General features: G+C 36.3%; 1 protein-coding gene across 6 annotated transcripts in view; it reads right to left on the bottom strand.

Moving 5' to 3' along the window:
• FASTKD1 (FAST kinase domains 1) overlaps positions 1 to 20,585 on the bottom strand; it is a 60,435-nt gene that overhangs the window by 10,205 nt on the left and 29,645 nt on the right. For all 6 annotated transcript variants that reach the window (XM_037044513.1, XM_037044509.1, XM_037044511.1 and 3 more), the window contains 6 exons: positions 15,310 to 15,435; positions 12,999 to 13,397; positions 11,188 to 11,298; positions 7,848 to 7,979; positions 2,773 to 3,259; positions 917 to 1,031 (listed from right to left, as the gene is read on the bottom strand). In XM_037044513.1, coding sequence (XP_036900408.1) covers positions 917 to 1,031; positions 2,773 to 3,259; positions 7,848 to 7,979; positions 11,188 to 11,298; positions 12,999 to 13,397; positions 15,310 to 15,435 — 1,370 coding nt within the window. The remainder of the gene's footprint in view (positions 1 to 916; positions 1,032 to 2,772; positions 3,260 to 7,847; positions 7,980 to 11,187; positions 11,299 to 12,998; positions 13,398 to 15,309; positions 15,436 to 20,585) is intronic.

Raw genomic sequence — 20,585 nt, 5'->3', positions numbered from 1 at the left:
GCTTTAAGAAAAAGGTTATAAAAGGCAATTTGGTAAGATCTGGGAAAATTTGATTATGGTATAGATGGTACTTGTTCATTTTCTTAAGTGTGATACTGAATGTCCTTAGAACCTCAAGTATTTGAGGCTGACACTTCAAATAGCTCATCACACACACTCGCATGTGCACACACGGCAAACATGGCAAAATGTCAGTCACTAATCAAAAGACAGATTGTGGGCATACAGTATATGGATGTTTGTTATATTGTTATTTCAATTCTTCTGTATACTTGAAAGCTTCGGTAAGAAAATGTTAGAAAAAAACAAACACCTTTTCCCCAAGTCAATCTCAAGCAAAAAATAAAACCAAAACCAAAACCCCAGAGAATATTCTAGACTCTAAGAGATAAAAAAAAAAAGTAGCCACATGAGTGAATCTAGAATGGATCCTGGGTAAACAACTGCAGTATTTTGTATTTGGGGAATAAGGAAGGTGATTTACACACTAACTGTATGCTATACATTAGGAGAGTACTAATTTTCTTAGGTGTGATAACAGATTTGTACTGATACAGAAGTTCATTAATCCTAGGAAGGTGTATGCCTGAGTAATTAAAGGTGAAGGGTCACAATACCTGTAATTTACTTTGAAATGGCTCAGAAAAAACAGAGCAAGAGAGACAAACAGTAAAGCAAATATGATAAAATGTTAATGGTTATTAAATCCATCCGGTGAGTACATGCGTGCTTCTTGTTTATTCTTTCAATTTTATCTGTGACTAACATTTCTCTTAATAATAAAGTTTCAAAAATGAATGCAAACTTTTTTTAGGTATAGTATCCACAGCTATTATGGTTACCTTTTAAATGAGAAATATCAGCAACAGTATCCTCCAACCTACTCATTCAACATAGTACCAAACAATATACCTACATAAGTAAGGATTAAGGTGTTGAATGCAAGTTCCAAAAAATTCATCCCTTTGGGGTGGATCATAGTTCAAGAGGCTGAACGGCAGAATTATAGCAAAGATTGCAAAAGGATGGATCTGTACAAACAGAACAAAAATGTTTCGTTTAAACTTCAGTAAAACAAAATTTTTTACCTAATTATTTTAGGTGGAAGTGCTTTTCTAACATGTCTATAGTTAAACGAATATGCCTGTAGTTAAAAAACGAATGTATCACTCTGTTTATTAATTTTTCTACCCTGGTAAAATCTATTCTACCCTACCATTAATTTCTAGTAACTCCGAGTGTTATAAACAAAAGTTAAGTCAGATAATTTACAAATTAATTTTGTTAGGTATAAAATCCCACTCCAAGGGCCCTGGCTGGTGTAGCTCAGAGGATAGAGCGCGGGCCTGCAAACCACACAATCACGGTTCAATTCCCAGTCAGGGCACATGCCTGGGTTGCAGGCCGGTTCCCTGCAGGCCAACTCCCAGCAGGGGACGCACTAAAGGCAACCATACATTGATGTTTCTCTCCCTCTCTCCTTCCCCTCTGAAGATAAATAAATAAATTTAAAAAAAAAATCCCACTCCAGAAATTCACTAGTCATAAAAATGACAGTGGGAACGGTATCACTAATTCATACGATATCAGGGCATTTTATAGGCTTACATAATGTAATTAATGGAGTTTCTCAGTTTATAATCACCAGAATTTATCTTTCATTCACTTTATTTTACTATTCACTCATACAATACTACCAAGAGATATGCTAAGCAAATAAGACACATTTTTTATTTTCATTTGAGAGAAATACTAAGTAAAAGACTTATCCTTATATGCACAATAAATTTTGTGTGCTTCTCATTTAACCCAAAGGCAGCATTTTATAAGCAAGTTCCAGGAATGAACTTGTAAGAAGACACACTGGCAATTTAAGAACACAGTAGACCCTAAACACAGCTTTGAATGAACTACAAATCCACTTATACACAGAATTTCTTCAATAAATACTGTAAATGTACTTTCTCTTCCTTATAATTTTTTTCTCTAGCTTACTTTAAGGATACAGTATATAGTACATGTAACAAAATATATAAAATATGTGTTAATCAACTGTTTATGTTACCCAGTCAACCACAGACTATTAGTGATTACATTTTGGGGGTTAAAACTTAGATGAGGATTGACCTACATTATTCAAGGGTCAGCTGTACTGACGTCAGTAGATACCCTACAATTTTCCGTTTCACACTACTCTCACACTTTTGAATGTAATTGTTTTTAAACAGTAAAAGTAGTATCACAGGATTACAGAAAATAAAGAAAAGGGAGAACAAAAATCATTCTTACTCTAATATCCTAATACAACCAGTATTGCTTTAAGTACTTCCTTCTAGTCAATGAATTTTGACTACTGATCTTAACAGGTTGCCCATAACTGCAATGCTGGAGGAAAAGGTTTTAAGGAGAGAAACAACAAACCGCTGAACCAAAAACCAGACTTTAATTTCTTTTTTTTAAAAGATTTTTTAAAATGTATTTATCTTTAGAGGGGAAGGGAAGGAGAGAGGGAGAGAAATATCAATGTATGGTTGCCTCTCGTGAATCCCCTGCTGGGAACTGGCCTGCAACCCAGGCATGTGCCCTGACTGGGAATCGAACCACGATCCTTTGTTCACAGGCCGGCGCTCAATCCATTGAGCTACGCCAACCAGGGCTAGGCTTTAATTTCTAAACTTCAAATTCTAATCAAGTTCTCAAAGTTTCTATAAGAAACATTTATGTTTTTACAAGGCGACAACTATATAAAACTGGGTGAAGTTTCAAATTCACCTTTTCAATCTCCTGAAGGACCACTGAGGCGATCTTATCAAGCAGCGAAGTATTGAGGTAGTTACTTCTAGCAATAAAGGATGCAATTCCTGAAACATTCACATAATTAATTTCATCCATCAAACACTGTAAAGTAGCAACTGTTTCTTCAAGAAGTGACTCAACAAACCAGTCTCCTTTCAAAGATCTAATTTCTTCCCATAACAGATTCAGACTGTTGTATTTTTGTAGTCTCTGATGACCATAGTGATCTAATTTTTGAAGTAGTTTCAGTTGTTTTCCAGTAGTACTATCCAGATACACGTGGCCATACTGAATCCATCTCAAAACAGATGTGGCAAAACTATTCAGGTCATTTAGGTCACACTGTGGTAAAACTGCTTCAATTCGAGATATCCCCACTTCATCTAGGTGAGGAGATGGAAGCATAGAAAGAGCAGAGACCAGGACGGAAATCTCACTAGGTTTGACACTAATTTTCAAGTAACTATAAAGAAAGGAGGGAGAGTGAAAAGAACAAAATTAATACATCAGTAACAAAAGCCAAAACATATACAAGTAACATATAAGTAAATATGAATATGTAATTATTATAATTCACAGGTGGGATAGGTTTAAAATACAAGTAAATTTAGGAAGGGTTAACTAATTCAAAGATGACAGGTCCATAAAGAGTTACTAAGGGAAGCCCCAAAATAATCCAAAGCACATGCCAAATTCTTTACGTATAAACAAAACCACAGTAGCTGCAAACAGAAGGTCAATGTCAGAACATCAGAATATTTCTTTCCAGTGATGTTGCTAGAGACAGAATTTGGACTAAAGAATTTCTTTTTTTTAAATATTGATTTATTTATCTTTAGAGGGGAAGGGAAAGAGAGAGGAAGAGAAACATCAATGTATGGTTGCTTCTCGTGAATCCCCTGCCGGGAACTGGCCTGCAACCCAGGCATGTGCCCTGACTGGGAATCGAACCTCGATCATCTGGTTCGCAGGCCCGCACTCAATCCACTGAGCTACACCAGCCAGGGCTGGACTGAAGAATTTCTGATATGACCTGTCAGGAGCTGGTACCTAGTATAGGCAACTGGCATACAGTAATCACTCAATTATATTGGTTCTTAGTTTACTTTTACTATACAGGACGTCTAGCCTTAAAAATCCCAGAAAACACACACAATTGACTCCATTATCTTTTTTTAAATTTAAAAACAACGTTTATTTATTTATTTTTTAGAGAGAGGGGAAGGGAGGAAGAGGGAGAGAAACATCACTGTGTGGTTGCCTCTCGTGCACGCCCTAATGGGAACCTGGCCCACAACCCAGGCAAGTGCCTTAACTGGGAATGGAACTGGCGCCCCTTTGGTTCACAGACTGACACTCAGTGAACTGAGCCACACCAGCCAGGGCTGACGCCATTCCTTATTCTGACTTTCCCAGACCTCCATGGTAAGACTCCTACCACCAGGATAACAGCTGTTAAAATCAAATAAAAAACTGGGAGCTTTTAAAGAATCTTTAGGTTTTGAAGTACTAGAAGATATGTCAAATGTAAACTAAAACAAAATTAAGTTACTTTTTTAAATACTAAATAAGTATATTAAAATAAACATAATATTCAATGCTAGCAAGGGTGCACTGACACAGGCATTCTTATTCACTATTGGTAAACTTTAAAGTTGCTATAACCTTTCTGGAAAGTAATTTAACGCCATGGCTGAAGAACTTTACAAGTAAGTATATCATTTGACATGATCCCTGTTGAGGAAACTATCCTAAGAAAATAATCTAAAATGTAGGCAAAGACTTGTGTTATATTATTACTCATATTTTTCATGTGGCTAAAATTTGAAAACAATCTACCCAGTGATGGAAAATAAATGAATTACAGTAGTCATATGATGGGTAATATCCAGTCATTAAAAACATTTACAAATAGGCCCTGGCTGGTGTGGCTCAGTGGATTGCGCAACAGCTTACAAGAGTCGCCAGTTCAAATCCCAGTCAGGGCACATGCCTGGATTGTGGGCCAGGTCCCCGGTAGGGGGCGTGTGAGAGGCAACTACATACTGATGTTTCTCTCCCTCTCTCCTACCCTTCCCCTGTCTAAAAATAAATAAAATATTTTAAAAAATCATTTACAAATAGTTCTAAATGATGTAGGGAAATGGTGGTAAGGTTAAATAGGGGAAATAAAATAAGAATACAAAACTGCATGTTCATGATTCTCAACTATAAAAGAAAGAAAAATATATATGTACACACATATATGTAAGCAAGTATATACACACAAGGAAATAAACCAAATGTTCACAGTGGATGAACAGTTTTACAAATGACTTTTATTTTCTTTCAAATTTTTTTCATATCAGACATATAATATACTGACATCATAAAATGATCTGACACACAAAAATTCATAGACACAGACAACAGTATGATGGCTGCCAGAGGAAAGGGGGGTGAGGGAGTAGTAACGAGTAAAGGGAGTCAAATACATGGTGATGGAAGAAGATTTAACTTTGGATGGTGAACACACAATGCAATATACAGATGATGGATCATAAAATTATACACTTGAAACCAATGTAATCTGATTAACCAATGTCATCCCAATAAATTTAATTTTTAAAGAAAGTTTGAGGAACAGAGTGAGATAATAGTATGAATGCCCAATCATCACCTTCTGAGCTAAAAAACCCTCATGATTTTTTTTTTAAGATTATTTATTTATTTATTTATCTTTAGAGGGGAAGGAGAGAGGGAGAGAAACATCAATGTATGGTTGCTTTTTGTGCATCCCCTGCTGGTAGTTAGCCTGCAAGGAACCGGCCTGCAACCCAGGCATGTGCCCTGACTGGGAATCGAACCACAATCGTCTGGTTCGCAGGCCCGTGCTCAAGCCACTGAGCTACGCGCCAGCCAGGGCAAAACCCTCATGATTTTTACATAATATTTGGTGCAGTGCCTCAGACAGTATTGAATAAGTACTCAATAAGCACTCAATGTGTATTTTATTTATAACCACGAAAAATTAATACACTGTCTTATCTTTAAAAAAGCCCTCAAAAGCCATATCTAATTGCAGAATTGACTCAAGGGATAGAACTCTCAATATTTGCCAATCTTGTGATACATTTATAAAAATAAACCCCCAACAAACAAAATCTCTCTAACCTTCAATTGATGCTTTTCCTTGTGATTCATCCTCAAATTCCAAAATTTACATCTGCACGTGTATTTATTTATATCACCACATAGCCACCAGCATGGACAAAATTAGAAAAAAAGACCAAGTGTTGGGAAGATTGTGAAGCAAAAGGAATGCTCACATTCTGTAAGTGGGAAGTGGCCAGTCCAGCCACTTCATACTCCTTGGTAAATATACACAGAAATGCATATGCATGTTCACTAAAAAATATGCACAAAGATATCAATCACAACAGCACTACTTATAATAACCAAAAAACTGGAAATTAAATATACATCAACAGTAGAATGGATAAAAAATTTTTGTTATATTCTTATGAATACTATACTGCAAAAACATAGGGAAATCTCATTAAAAATTGCACAAAAGAATCTAGACAAAACACGCAAATTAATTCATAGAGTTAAAAGTAGGGATAGTAATTAACCTGGGGGTGGTGGAAGGGAGCAAGATAATGAGGAGATATATATTTTATGTAGATTATAATTCAATATGTTAAAAATATATTATTCCACTTTTTGATGTTTCTCTCCCTCTCTCCCTCCCTTCCGCTCTAAAAATAAATACAATCTTTAAATATATATATATATATATATATAATTCCAGAAGCTATTTCTATAAAAATTTATGTGAACTAGTTTAATTAGATTTCATGCTTTCACACAATCTGTACTGAAGTGGGGAAAGGTAATTCTGAAGCATAAGCACCTATGATCTTATATAACATCTCCCAACTAATTGTTTGAAAAAAATTAAATTATACAGATATATAAGGGCTCTCACTATAAAAAATTACTAAACTTCACCCTGGCCTGGAGGATCAGTTGCTTGCAGCGTTGGTCCCTACACTGAAAGGTTGTGGGTTCGATTCCAGGTCAGGGCACACACAGGAGGCAACCGATTAACATTTCTCACAATGATGTTTCTCTCTATTTCTCTCTCTCCCTGCTCCTACCTCTCTCTCATATCAATAACCATATCCTTGGATGACGATTTAAAAAAATTTAATTAAAAAAAAAGAATCAGTAAAGTTCAACATTGTCACATTTGCTTCAATCTTTTCATAAAGGAAATGAAACATTACCGTTGAAGTGAAATCTTCCTTGACACTCCCACTCCTATTTGCTTTCTATTAACAGACCTACAGCAAACTAAGTTATATAGTTTCGTTAAAGCTATTACTGGTCTTTGAAATAGAAAACTCCATTTTAGTATTTGCAAGTCAGTGGGAAACTGAGTAACTAGTTGAAATATGAATGCTACATTCATAGAAAAGCAGAGAATTTTACATTATAAAGGAAAAATTCTGTATGAAAATACCTTTTCACTAACATTCCCTTTATATACCTTATTTTTAAAATTACACATTAAAATTTTTAAATTAAATTTATTGAAATGACATTGGTAAGATCATAGAGGTTTGAAATATATGTGTGTGATAAATGACCTGTATATATTGCATTATGTACTCACCACCAAAACTCATCTTCCTTAAAACAGGCAAGAACACAAGACAACTGAAGGCCCCTAAATATGAATGTTCCTAAATTCACACTGCCTCCTTCAGCAGCTCCAATATTTTCATGATTATTCTATTCCTACAGGAAAGAGAATGGCTTGGCTTTTACTGTTCATGCCCTAGGGAACTCATCACTTTACTGGCCTCATTTCCATTTCAAAATATACCAAGTATAAGCATTGGGCTTGAATGGGCATGGGAAAAGTGTCAACATTTTCCATAAGCTACCCAATTCTATCTCCAAAAGTTCCACAATTCTTTACAAAATTAAACAAAAATAGATTACAACTTGAAAGATTAGATAATAAATGAAAGATTCAACAAATAATTCTACTTTAATCTTACCTATGCAGTAATTCTCTAAGTTTCACAAAAAACTCTTTACTTTGGAAATGTAGACAAATCAATGCTTGACTTATCTTCAATAACTCTATTGGTTTATAATTATCCAAATTCTTATGCAGAATTGAAGCAATTCTAAAAAGAATGATAAAACATATATTATAACCAATTCATTCATTTATTTATTAAACATTTACTGAGGAGCTCCTTCCACGCCAGACATGCTCTGTGCTAGAGAAACAGCAATGAATGAGACAAGGTTTTCTGTTCTTCAAGAACTGTTCAAACTGGTGACAGAAAAGTTGCCAGGTGGTACTAGATTCTCCCCAGAGGGTAGGGGGATTATCACTTCGTAAGTTACGTGTCTAACCATTATGCTGTACACCTGAAACTAGTAATATTGCATATCAAATGTAACTGAAAAATAAAAATAAATTAATTTTAAAAAGATGATAGAAATGTAACAAAATAGAATGAGGTAAGAGCTATCAATGAAGTGTGAATGAAATATTTAATTAATTATCAACAGTAAGAAGAGAGAAAAGCGTAGATTTACTTTCTAAATAAAAAAATCTCCCAGCCAAGAGGGAGGTGTAGGTGGAAACACTGTGCCTCCTCGTACAATCAAAATTAAGGACAACAAAGATTTAGAAACAAACACACAACCAGAACAGACAGAAAACTGAACTGTGCAGAAGTCTGACAACCATTCAACCAGACCGGTAAGAGAAGCGCAGTCAGCTGCCAGAGGAGAGGGATCGTGGCAGGAAAAGGTGGTGGCAGCCAGACCCGAGAGCACAGGTAGCACGGAGCTGACTGTGGTCACACTTTGAATGCAGATAAACTAGGCAAAAATGGGCAACAAGACAGACCACTCAAACCAGGGATCCACGATGGGAAATAAAGCCTCAAAGCACCTATTGAAAAGGTGCCAGGAGAGACTTCCAGCCTCACAGGAGAGTTCATTGGAGAGACCCACAGGGTCCTAGAATGCACACAAGCCCACCCACCTGGGAACCAGCACCAAAAGAGCCCAATTTGCTTATGGAAAGTGGCAGAGGGGATTGAAATGCGACAGAGAGCGAGGCAAGCACCATTGTTCCCTCTCTGACCCCACCCCCACATACAGCATCACAACTCAAGTGACTGGGTTGCCCTGCATTGGTGAACACCTAAGGCTCTGCTCCTCATTCATAACAGGCGCAACCTGACCAAAAAATTATGGCTCAAACAGACAAATCAAAGCCCCAGAGCCAATACTTATAAGCGACCAAGAGAGAGCCAACCTATCAAATGCACAGTTCGAAGCACTGGTGATCAGGATGCTCACAGAACTGGTTGATTTTAGTCGCAAATTAGATGAACAAATGCAGGCTACATTTGTGAAATGAAGGAAAATGCACAGGGAACTAATAGTGATGGAAGGAAGTGAAATGAAGGAAAATGCACAGGGAACCAATAGTGACCAGAAGGAAGAAAGAAACAACCAAATGGAAAAGAATGAAGAAACAAGAATTCAAAAATATGAGGAGAGGCTTAGGAATCTCCAGGACATCTTTAAATGTTCCAACATCCAAATTATAGGGGTACCAGAAGGGGAAGAGGAAGAGCAAGAAATTGAAAACTTATTTGAACAAATATTGAAGGAGAACTTCCCCAATCTGGCAAAGGAAATAGACTTCCAGGAAATCCAGGAAGCTCAGAGAGTCTCAAAGAAGTGGGACCCAACGAGGAACACACCAAGGCACATCATAATTACATTAGCCAAGATTAAAATGAAGGAGAGAATCCTAGAAGCAGCAAGAGGTAAGGGGACAGTCACCTACAAAGGAGTTCCCATCAGACTGTTAGTTGATGTCTCAAAAGAGACCTTCCAGGCAAGAAGGGGCTGGAAAGAAGTATTCCAAGTCATGAAATGCAAGGACCTACATCCAAGATTGCTCTATCCAGCAAAGCTTTCATTTAAAAGGGAAGGATAGATAAAGTGCTTCTCAGATAAGGTCAAATTCAAGGAGTTCATCATCACCAAGCCCTTATTATATGAAATGTTAAAGGGACTTATATAAGAAAAAGAAGATAAAAAATATTAACAGTGAAAGGACAGCAAACTCACAGTTATTAACAACCACACCTAAAACAAAAGCAAACTAAGAGGACAGCTAGATCAGGAGCGGAGCCACAGAAATGGAGATCACATGGAAGGTTAGCAAAGGGGAGTGGGAGGAGGAGCTGAAGGAGAAGGTACAGAGAATAAGTAGCATAGACGGTGGGGAGAAAATAGGGGGAGGACAAGAGTAGTGTGGGAAATGTAGAAGCTAAAGAATTTATGACATATAAACAAACTAAAAGAGAGGAATGTGGGTGGGAGGCGGCATGCAGGGTAGAGGGGAATGAAGGGGGGGAAATGGGATAACTGTAATGGCATAATCAATAAAATATATTTTTAAATAATAAATATAAATTTTAAAAAATCTCACAGAACAGAGCCATCAAATTCCAAAATCTATCCCCCGCCAAAATTTTTACCAACAGTTACTAACAATTAGCAAAACTGATTTAATTTTCTTCCTTAAATCTACTGTCCCTCTCATACAGAAGCTTAAAAGCAATGGGAAATGCTAAGAGACAATAAGTTGAAGGAATAGGGCAGGAGGAATATTTATAAAAAGGAATATATGATGATAATAAAAATTACACATACAGGGTGTGGAACAAATAGCACCCTTTTTAAATTACAAAACATTTTTATTACAAAATCTTAAGTATGTAATTCTGTAACATAATAATATCACACTCAAGCACACCATATGACATTTCCGGTGAAATGTTCAAATTAAAACTGTAAATTATTACATCTATATCATCACTCTACCAACCACACTCAAGCAGCCATTACTTCCGCTGGACCCTATATATATAAACTGAACTATGAAAATTCTCCTTCTTAAATTTCAAGTTAACAAAAAAGTCCAGATATGGTAGAATGATTTCAAGGTAACAACTGTGGTGTGAAACAATTCAAGCTCACAGACATGTTAACTGTTTAGTGGAAACTATCCTTTTGAAAAGTAGGGTCCTAATCTACGCTCTCCACTTTCCTAGATTCTGACACTCTGCTTGAGAATAACAATGGTAGCAAATGAAATGAAAAAGGCTATAAACAACTTCAGACTCTCTATTTTGAAAAACAACTTTCTGAAAATAAACAATACCTTAAGTGTATTGCTCATTTCTGCAAAACCAACAGCTAGATTATAGGGGAAAAAACATAATTTTTCCTCAAAAACACAGCTACTACTTATGAATAACTAAACTTAACAGCATGAATTTCAGGAAGGACTACTTTTTGATCAGCCGTGAATCTCTGGTCTCCATCTCCTCCATCGCTCCCATCACTGCCAGGGCTTGCTGGCCGGTCAGCTCCTCCGACATCAGTAATACAGTTGATTCAAGTCTAGAAGCAGAGAGAAATAGTTTTATGTTGAAAAACTGATAATTAGTTTATTAAAAAAATTTTAAGTAATAGTCCTTAGGTAAGAAAAAGAAATAATACGAAGTAAAACTGAATTCAAATATGTATATAGCTTCAAAATCAAATAAAAATATTTTTTCAAAGTAATTAAGGCCTCAGTATAATCCAATCTTAAACTGCTTTAAAAATAGACAAGTTTTTAACACCGATTTTCAAATTAAAGTTGCAATGGTAATAAAAATACAGTAATTCAGTGAAATTATTCAGTACTAGAGCTAAAGAATTAACTGACATTCTAACAATATCGCAACTTTTAAAAATTGAGTACAATTTGATCAGGTCAATATATCTGCACATTAACAGAAATCTTATCTACTTAGTAACCCTATAAACTGACAAATTATAAAGATAGTGCATTTTGAAACCATCCAAAGTACTGTAGTAATAAAAAGCATTTAAATATGTCTTTTAGAAGACAAGCTCAAAACATGAAATCTGAAGACAGCAGGATCAACTAATTTTCTACTCACGCTACTCCACACCTTCTCTTTCAGCAGCCTCAAGCCCAGCCTCTAACAGCGTTTCCCGGCCACTGTAGCCCACATTTTCCTCACTTTTCTGTCTGCCCACAGCACTCACTATCTGAATCATTAATTTGAATACGGTACTTAATCATAAATTATATTGCAGTGGCACTGTATTTACATATTTCAATTATATATTTCTCTCCTCCCAATTAGACTATCAAGTCCTTGAAGGCTGGGACCCAGTTAAATTCAACTTTTGTACTGCTTTAGCATGAGATTTTAACAATACTTAGTGACAGAAAAAAAGACTCCAATAAAAATTTTTAAATAATTATGACCTCACCTTGATAGAGTCTCTTAAATTGTATCCTTAAATTTCTTCAAATATAATTCAAAGGATTCTTAAGAATAAAACTCTCCATGAAGTATTGGCTAACAGAGTAATGATGCAGATACTTCTATTATGCAATTCTCTGGAACCCCTAATTAACTAACCCACTAATAGTACTTATGAGTTTGCTCATATCAGTAATCATATACATAGTATTTGCTCATCTGTATATCTTTAAAATTTCTATCTACATTAGTATCTGGAAATACTGGAAATTCTTCAAATATAGGAGATAGATCAAATTCACTGAAGCCTGACATGAGAATATGTGCCAATGTGCATAGTAAGGGCTTTTGATGATGAAGGTGAAGCCAAAGCAAAAAAATTGTCCATTGTTAACGGCTATAATAATTCTCAATAGTCCACAGCCTGCATTGGGCTGGGGAGTCTTATACTTGTGTTAAAACCAGTCTCATGGCCTAGGAACGGAGAATAAAAACATTTAAGTTGCCCCAAAAAGTCAATAAAAAATAAAAAATATATGAAAATAAAAACACTTAAATGGTGTTCTCCCCCATCCACTATTGTGCTGACCACTGGGGGGGTTACTGGCCTCATTTCAGAGCACAATAGCAAAATAAGAGTTTGAGGTAAAAATTAGAATAATCACAGAGAAAGAATCAAGAAACAGAGCATGTAAGATTATTTCCCATTCCCTAGATGAATGGGTTGATTTTTGTGCCTTCCAGAGCTGCAGGAAGATTTAAGCTTAAAGACTCCATATATTCGCCACAGAAAAATAAAGCATTTTAAGCTAAACTTACTGTGTCTTTTCTTTAGGTCCTGCCATGGGTCCCAATGCTACAAACAATTTCACAAAGCTAGCAGGGTGATCAAATAGAGGAATCATTTCAGTTAGCCTCTTTTTGGCCATTAACATAAATTCAAAACTATGAAACTGCAGAGAGTGGTACAGACTAAGTATTTTACTGATTGACTCCAAATCAAGGTTGTTCATATTGCTTAAAAACATTTTATTACACTTCTCTAGTAATGGGTAATAACTGTATTTAATATTTCGAAGAAACTGTACTATTCTTCTTGCAACGTTGACCTGGGAAGAATCTATGGTGTCAAAAAGATGTTCTGTTTTGTTCACTAATTGTTCTTGAAAACGTTGTGATGTTAAAGAAGATATGCTGACCATCAAAACAGATAAGGACCTGAAAAGGGAAAAAGATGCAAAGACTTTTACATTATTTAAGAATCATGAACAATTCTAAGACTAAAAGAATAGATATAAAAAAGAACTAGTAAAAATATTATGGGTTTCATACCACAAAATTTTTCTTTTAAATACTAGCGGGACTTGACTCAGATCTCCCAGTAATTGAACCCCTTTGGACAAAAACAGCATTGAAGTAATATTTTTTACCGAGTATGTATAATATCTCATTCTACAGGTATCTGCTTTGAAGGAAAATATTTTAGTGTAATTTAGTCAGAAATCACTGGTCCAACAGCCCATGAATGCAACATGGAAAGTCTCATTTTATATTTTTGGTAGAATTTTACTTTATTACTCGTTTCTCTGTGTATCTGTAATTTAATAATAAAATCTTGGCAAAATATCTCATTAATAATTTTATATTTTTAATGTTTCATGCTAGATTGATATTAATATGACAGACAATCCCAAACATAAAGTAGCATTTACTATATATTCACTCAATAAATACTTTTAAAGAACATAAATCACTCTTCTGGGCACTTGGAAGACACCAAAATTACAAAAGTGAGGTCCTTGCTTTCAAATGACAATTTTTACATAATACAAAAATCAGAAGACCACAAATACAAGAATGCAAAATGGAAAAACATATAACAAATAATTGGTGATAACAGAAAACAATACAAAAAAAGACAAAATATAAATCTGAAACTATCTCAACCATTAGTGTAGTGGAACTTTCACATTACTTTTGTTTCCAAATTTCTTTAATCTTTTCAATAAAATAAATCTATTTTTAAAGACCCAGTTGTACAATACTCTGGCCTCTCTAATCAAAATGTTTAACGTTAATATTAACATTAATTAATAAATTAACACTGCTATTTAGTTTTACCATAAAGAACCCTGAAATGATTTTTTAAAAATATATTTGTAACTGTAGTTTGGGGTGGAAAAATATCCAAAGATTTTGTTAGATTCTCAAAGGACTTCAAGAATTTTTTTAAGTTAGCATAATTTACAATTTTTATTGTCTACTTTTACAAGCTACTTTCATGTGGGCATGAAAATACACATAATATAAAATTTACCATTTCAAACATTTTAAGTGTGCAGTACAGTGGTATTAAGTACACTCACACTGCTGTGCAGCCATGACCACTGACCACCTGCAGAATATTTTCATCTTCTCAAACTAAACTCCTTACTGATGAAACAGTAACTCTCCATTTTCCTCCCCTCCCAACCCCAAACAGACATTCTACTCTCTGTCTCAATGACCGACTACTCTAGGCAACTTGTATTAAGCGGCATCATGCAGTATTTGCCCTTTTGTGTCTGGCTTATTTCATTTAGCAGATCACCCATGTTGTAGCAGATATCAGAATTTCCCTCCGTGAGAAGGCTGAATAGTATTCCATTGTATGTTACGTGCCACATATTGCTTGTCCATTCATCTGTTAATAGACAGTTAGGCTGTTTCCAAATCTTTTGGCAATCGTGACTGCTACTGCTATGAACATTGATAATTTATGGACTGACCTGTGTCCCCTAAAAATTTATGTTAAAGCCCCATCCACAATGTAACTAAACTTGGAGATAGAGCCCTTAGGGAGGGAATTAAGGTCAGATGAGGTCATAACAGAGACATAAGGCAAATTTAGTTTGCCAGGAAGGTAAAATCTCAAACCCTTCAACAATATTGTGTTTTACTTTAAATATTTTATCTCTAATTACCACAGCAACACTGCAAAGTAGATACACTACTATCCCTATTTCATAAATGAAGATATTAAACTTCCCAAAAAGTTAGTCACATGACAAGGAAATGACCAAACTAAGTGTGCATGTGTCCAAAGTCCAGAATCCTTCCACCAGAACACAAAGCTTCTAAATAAGTTTACCTTAAATCCTGTATGGTTTCCAACTTCCTATTTACAATATCAGCTATCTTCCCCATTAACGGACTAAAATATAAGTGTTGATCTGCTAGGCAAGAGGAAAATTTTGACAGCACATGAATATCAAACCTATTGAAGAAAGATACAATGTATTTATTTTCATTACAATGTATTTCATTACAATGTAAAGATACAATGTATTTCATTTTCAAATATAAAAACAGTTGTAAAATAAAAAGCAATAAAAATATTATTATATTATTACTAATACAAGTACATTACTACTTTACAATGATATTTTCTAAAATGTTGATTATTTGTTATTATAAAGGTAACCTGTACTAAAAGTTTTTTAAAAATCAGATACTAGTAGATTTTAAAAAGAGAAAAATTACTCAAAGTTATTTGAATCATTTACTTATTTTTTGAGGTGACAGAACAATTTCAATTTGAGATTGTATATTAACAAACAAACAAAAACAAACACTACCACAACAGTGCTATGAAAAACTTCAGAGTTTTTCTATAGGGAAAAATGACCTTATTTCTTCAACAAGTAAATGGCAAGGTCAAAGTGAGGAAAGGAGAATTGTTATGATGTTAAGACTTCAAATTCACTGAAAGATAAACATATGAAGTTCACAGCAGCACAATACATAATAGCAAAAAACCTGCACATAATGTAAATGTCCACTAAGAGCACAATGGGTAAGTTGCATATATTTATAGAACACCACACCACAAGAAATAAGAACCAACTACTGAATCATACAACATCATGGATGACTCTAAAATACACCAAGTGAACTAAACTAGGTATGAGTACATACTATAGGATTCCATTTCCATTTAAAAAAAACTAATACATGAGAAGTCAAGACAGTGGTTACTCTTGGGGTGAGGGGAAGCGACTGGAAGAGTGCATAAAAGGAAGTCTCGGTGTTCATTGATCTCAGGCTATCGCACAGAAGTGATCAGTATGTGAAAATTCATCGAGCTGTACATTTATGATTGGTGGAATTTTATATGATATTCTTCAATCAAATGTTTAATTACACAAAGAGAAAAACTTGAGACAGCAACCAAATGTAATGTGTGGACTTTCTTTGGATACTAATTTAAATAAATCACCTAAAGACCTTTATAGAACAATGAAAGAGATTTGAACACAAAACAGGTGTTAGGTAATATTAAGTCATTATTATTAATTTTCTTAGTATCATAATGGCATTGTGATAATATATATATTTAAAAGAGTACTTATCTCTTAAAAATATATACTGAGGTATTTACAGATTAAATGATATAACAATTTAAAATAATGTTGGCTCCCAGTCAAAATGGTGACATAGGCAGACATGGTTCGCCTCTTCACACCACACCAAAATTACAACTAACATGCAGAACAACCATCACTCAGGAACGTCTGAAAGAGAGTTAAATGGAAGTCTGACAACTACAGAATTGAAGAAACCACATCCATCTAGACTGGTAGCAGGGGCTCAGAGGCAGAACAGGACGGCCCCACACCAAGGTGGATAAAAATTCAGGAGGGATATCTGAGCGAGGAGTCCCAGAACAACACCAGGCCCCCCAGCCCAGGATTCCAGTGCCAGGAAGGTAAGTCCTCACAACTTCTCGCTGTACAAAACAGTGGGGATTGAGTCAGTGGAGAAGGCTGCTAGAGCCCTAAGCAGTTCCTCTTGCAGAACCCACACACAGACTCACCTCCTCAGACTCACTCCCTCTGAGCTCCAGCACCGGGGTGGAAACTTGAAAGGCTCCAGTGGCCAGTGGTATACAGGGAGAGACTGAAGTGTCTAGCATGAAGGTGAGCAGAGGACACTGTCCCATTGCTGAGCCCTCCCCTCACAGAGCCCATAGACTGGTGCTATATCTGAGAATCCATCAACCTGGCTAACATTGTGTGACCCACCTCACCTTGCAGGTCCACAGAGACACCACCTCACCCAACTTACAGGACCAGCCACACTGCTTTTCCATATGAATGGCTGGTCTTAGCTCCTAAATCCTATAAAACAAGAAACAGCTGGCTTCAGTGAGCCCAGACTAGAGTCACAGCTTGGCTTCCCCTGGGAATCTCCAAGCCCAGCACAAGTAGCAGCCATGTCAGACTGATTTACAGCTCAGGCAGGATGCCCCAGATAAAACACAGGTGGGGACTCCCCTTGGCCTGTACCACCTGGGAAACCCCAGGGCCAATGCACCTAGTGGACAGCTACAGACCACAACGGAGCACCACCACCCTATCCATGCACAGCTGATCCTCCACAGAGGATAGAGGTCCATGGTCAATGGTCACAGCCAGTCCTTGAAGCTGACTGGCCTGGGTAAGTCCCTCCCACTGATCTGCCAACATCAACCAAGGCTCAACTACAAGAGGAGGATGTACTCAGTCCATACAAAGGGTGCACCTCAAGTACCAAGCTTGGGTGGTGGGAAGGCTGTGCCATTGGACCCTACAGAACACCTACTATATGCATTAGGCCACACTACCCAGACATGGAGTCAAAGCAGTTCTACCTAATACATAGAAACAAACACAGGGACACTGCCAAAATGAGGAGATAAAGAAACATGGACCAAATGAAGCACAGATTAAAACTCCAGAAAAAGAGCTAAACAAAATGGAGATAGGCAATCTATCAGATGCAGAATTCAAAACACTGGTTATAAGGATGCTCAAGGAACTTAATGAGGACCAAAAAAGATCCAGTCAGAAATAAAAAATACACTAACTGAAATGAAGAACAATTTACTGGGAAACAATAGTAGCATGAATGAAGCCAAGAATCAAATCAATAATACGGAAAATAAGAAAGCAAGAAACCACACAGAACAAGAAGAAAAAAGAACCCCCCAAAATGAGAATAGTATAAACAGCCTCTGGGACAACTTAAAGATGTCCAACATTCATCTCATAGGGGTGCCACAAGGAGAAGAGAAGAGGAAACTGGAAATCTATCTGAAAAAATAGTGAAAGAAAACTTCCCTAATTTGGTGAATGAAATATACATGAAAGTCCAGGAAGCAGAGTCTCCCAACTATGATGGATGCAAAGAGACCCATTCCAAAACACATCATTCTTTTTTTTTTTTTTTAAGATTTTATTTATTTATTTATTTTTAGAGGGGAAGGAGAGAGGGAGAGAAACATCAATGTATGATTGCCTTTTGTGCATCCCCTGCTGGTAGTTAGCCTGCAAGGAACCGGTTTGCAACCCAGGCATGTGCCCTGACTGGGAATCGAACCGTGATCGTCTGGTTCGCAGGCCCGTGCTCAATCCACTGAGCTACGCCAGCCAGGACAAAACACATCATTCTTAAAAGGTCAAAGATTAAAGATAAAGAGAGACTCTTAAAAGTGAGAGAAAAGAAATTAGTTACCAAAAGGTTGCCAGTTGGGAGGGGGGAAGGGGGAAAATGGGTGAAGAGGTGAGGGGATTAAGAAGTAAAAATAGGTAGTTACAGAATAGCTATGGGGATGTAAAGTACAGTATAGAAAATAGGGTAGCCAAAAAACTCATATTCATGGCCCATGGACATGAACAATGGTGGGGGGACTGCCTGAAGTGGTAAGGAATGCTGGGGGGGAGGGGGAGACAAAGGGGAAAAAATCAGGACAACTATGACAGTATAATCAATAAAGTATAATTCAAAATATATATATATATATACACACACACATGTTGAAAAGAGATAGGGAATGGGAAGTGATACAAATAAAGCAAGACTGCAATACATTGGTAATTGGATAAGCTGGACGATGGGTACATGGGTGTTCATTAAACTAATCTCTTTATTTTTATAAATCTTTTAAATCTTCCATTTGAATCTCAAGTATATGGTATTATCCTTGTTAAGATCCATCACAGTGCAATCATAATAATCTATCCTATTTGAAATCATTACAAATTATATTTATGTAACATAAATTTATAAATTTAACAAAATCATTGATTAATAGCTATTGTAGTAAAAAAATTAACATCACAGAGCACAGAGACTATTAAAAATCATAAATTAATGCTTATTCTTTGACCCTTAGAAATTCTATAGATGCAAATTAGAGTTTGTATAACTTTGTATTATAAAAAAAAAAAACCCTGGCTGGTATGGCTCAGTGGATTGAGTACCAGCCTGTGAACCAAAGGATTGCCGTTTCGATTCCCACTGAGGGCACAAGCCTGGGTTGTGGACCAGGTCCCCAGTAAGGGGGCACATAAGAGGCAACCACATGTTAAGGGTTCTCTCCCTCTCTTTCTCCCTCCCTTCCCCCTCTCTAAAAATAAACAAATAAATAATCTTTTTTTTAAATCTTAAAAAAAATACCCTGAACAGCCCTGTCCAGTGTGGCTCAGTTGGCTGGGTGTCCTGGGTCCCCCAGCAGAGTGAGGGTTCCATTCCCAGTTGGAGCACATGCCTGGGTTGAGGGTTCAGCCCCCAATCAGGCTGCATGCAAGATGCAACAGATTGATGTTTCTATTTCTCCTTCCCCTCTCTAAAAAATAAATAAAGAATTTTTAAAAATACCCTGAACAAATTTCACATTATTTAGATGATTACTGATTATAACTCATTGAAAAGAGCTGTTTGTAGATTAGGAAATAAATCTGAATTGACACTATCCACAGCAATGCACCTGAAAGCTTCTAAGTCATCTATGAGCTCTGTTTGTTGCCTCTCCATAAAGAAGGAAAAACTGTTAAAAAGTTTCCTTTCTAGTAAACTGCTATCTTCTTTTTTCTCTTTTTATGGTTTGTGAACTTCTAGGTTTTAACTGACTGCCTATCACTCAGAGAATCTTCTTTCTGAAGCAGAACTCTTACAAAAAAGAAGATAAAAAATGCAAGTCCATGGCCCTGGTCAGGTGGTTCAGTGGTTGGACTGACATCCAGTACACCAAAAGGCTGCAGGTTTGATCCCTGGTCAGGGCACATACACAGGTTACAGGTACGTGCCCGGAGGGGGCACAGTTTGTTGGGAGGCAACCAATCGATGTTTCCCTGCCTCTCTCTGTCTCTCTCTCTGTCTCTCTCTCCCTCCCACCCTTTCCACTCCATCTAAAATAAAAAACAAATCCTCAGATTAAAAAAAAATTAGATTCCAGCCAAGATGGAGGAATAGGTAGAAATACTTTGCCTCCTCACACAACCAAAAAAAAGGATAACAACCAATTTAAAAACAAAAACAACCAGAACTGCCAGAAAAATCAAACTGCAAGGAAGTTCAACAACCAAGGATTTAAAGAAGAAACAT

Source organism: Sturnira hondurensis, unplaced genomic scaffold (assembly GCF_014824575.4).
Source record: "Sturnira hondurensis isolate 20B ecotype Veracruz unplaced genomic scaffold, ASM1482457v3 Scaffold0004136, whole genome shotgun sequence".
NCBI lineage: Eukaryota > Metazoa > Chordata > Mammalia > Chiroptera > Phyllostomidae > Sturnira > Sturnira hondurensis.
This window is presented reverse-complemented; position numbering and strand designations above follow the sequence as displayed.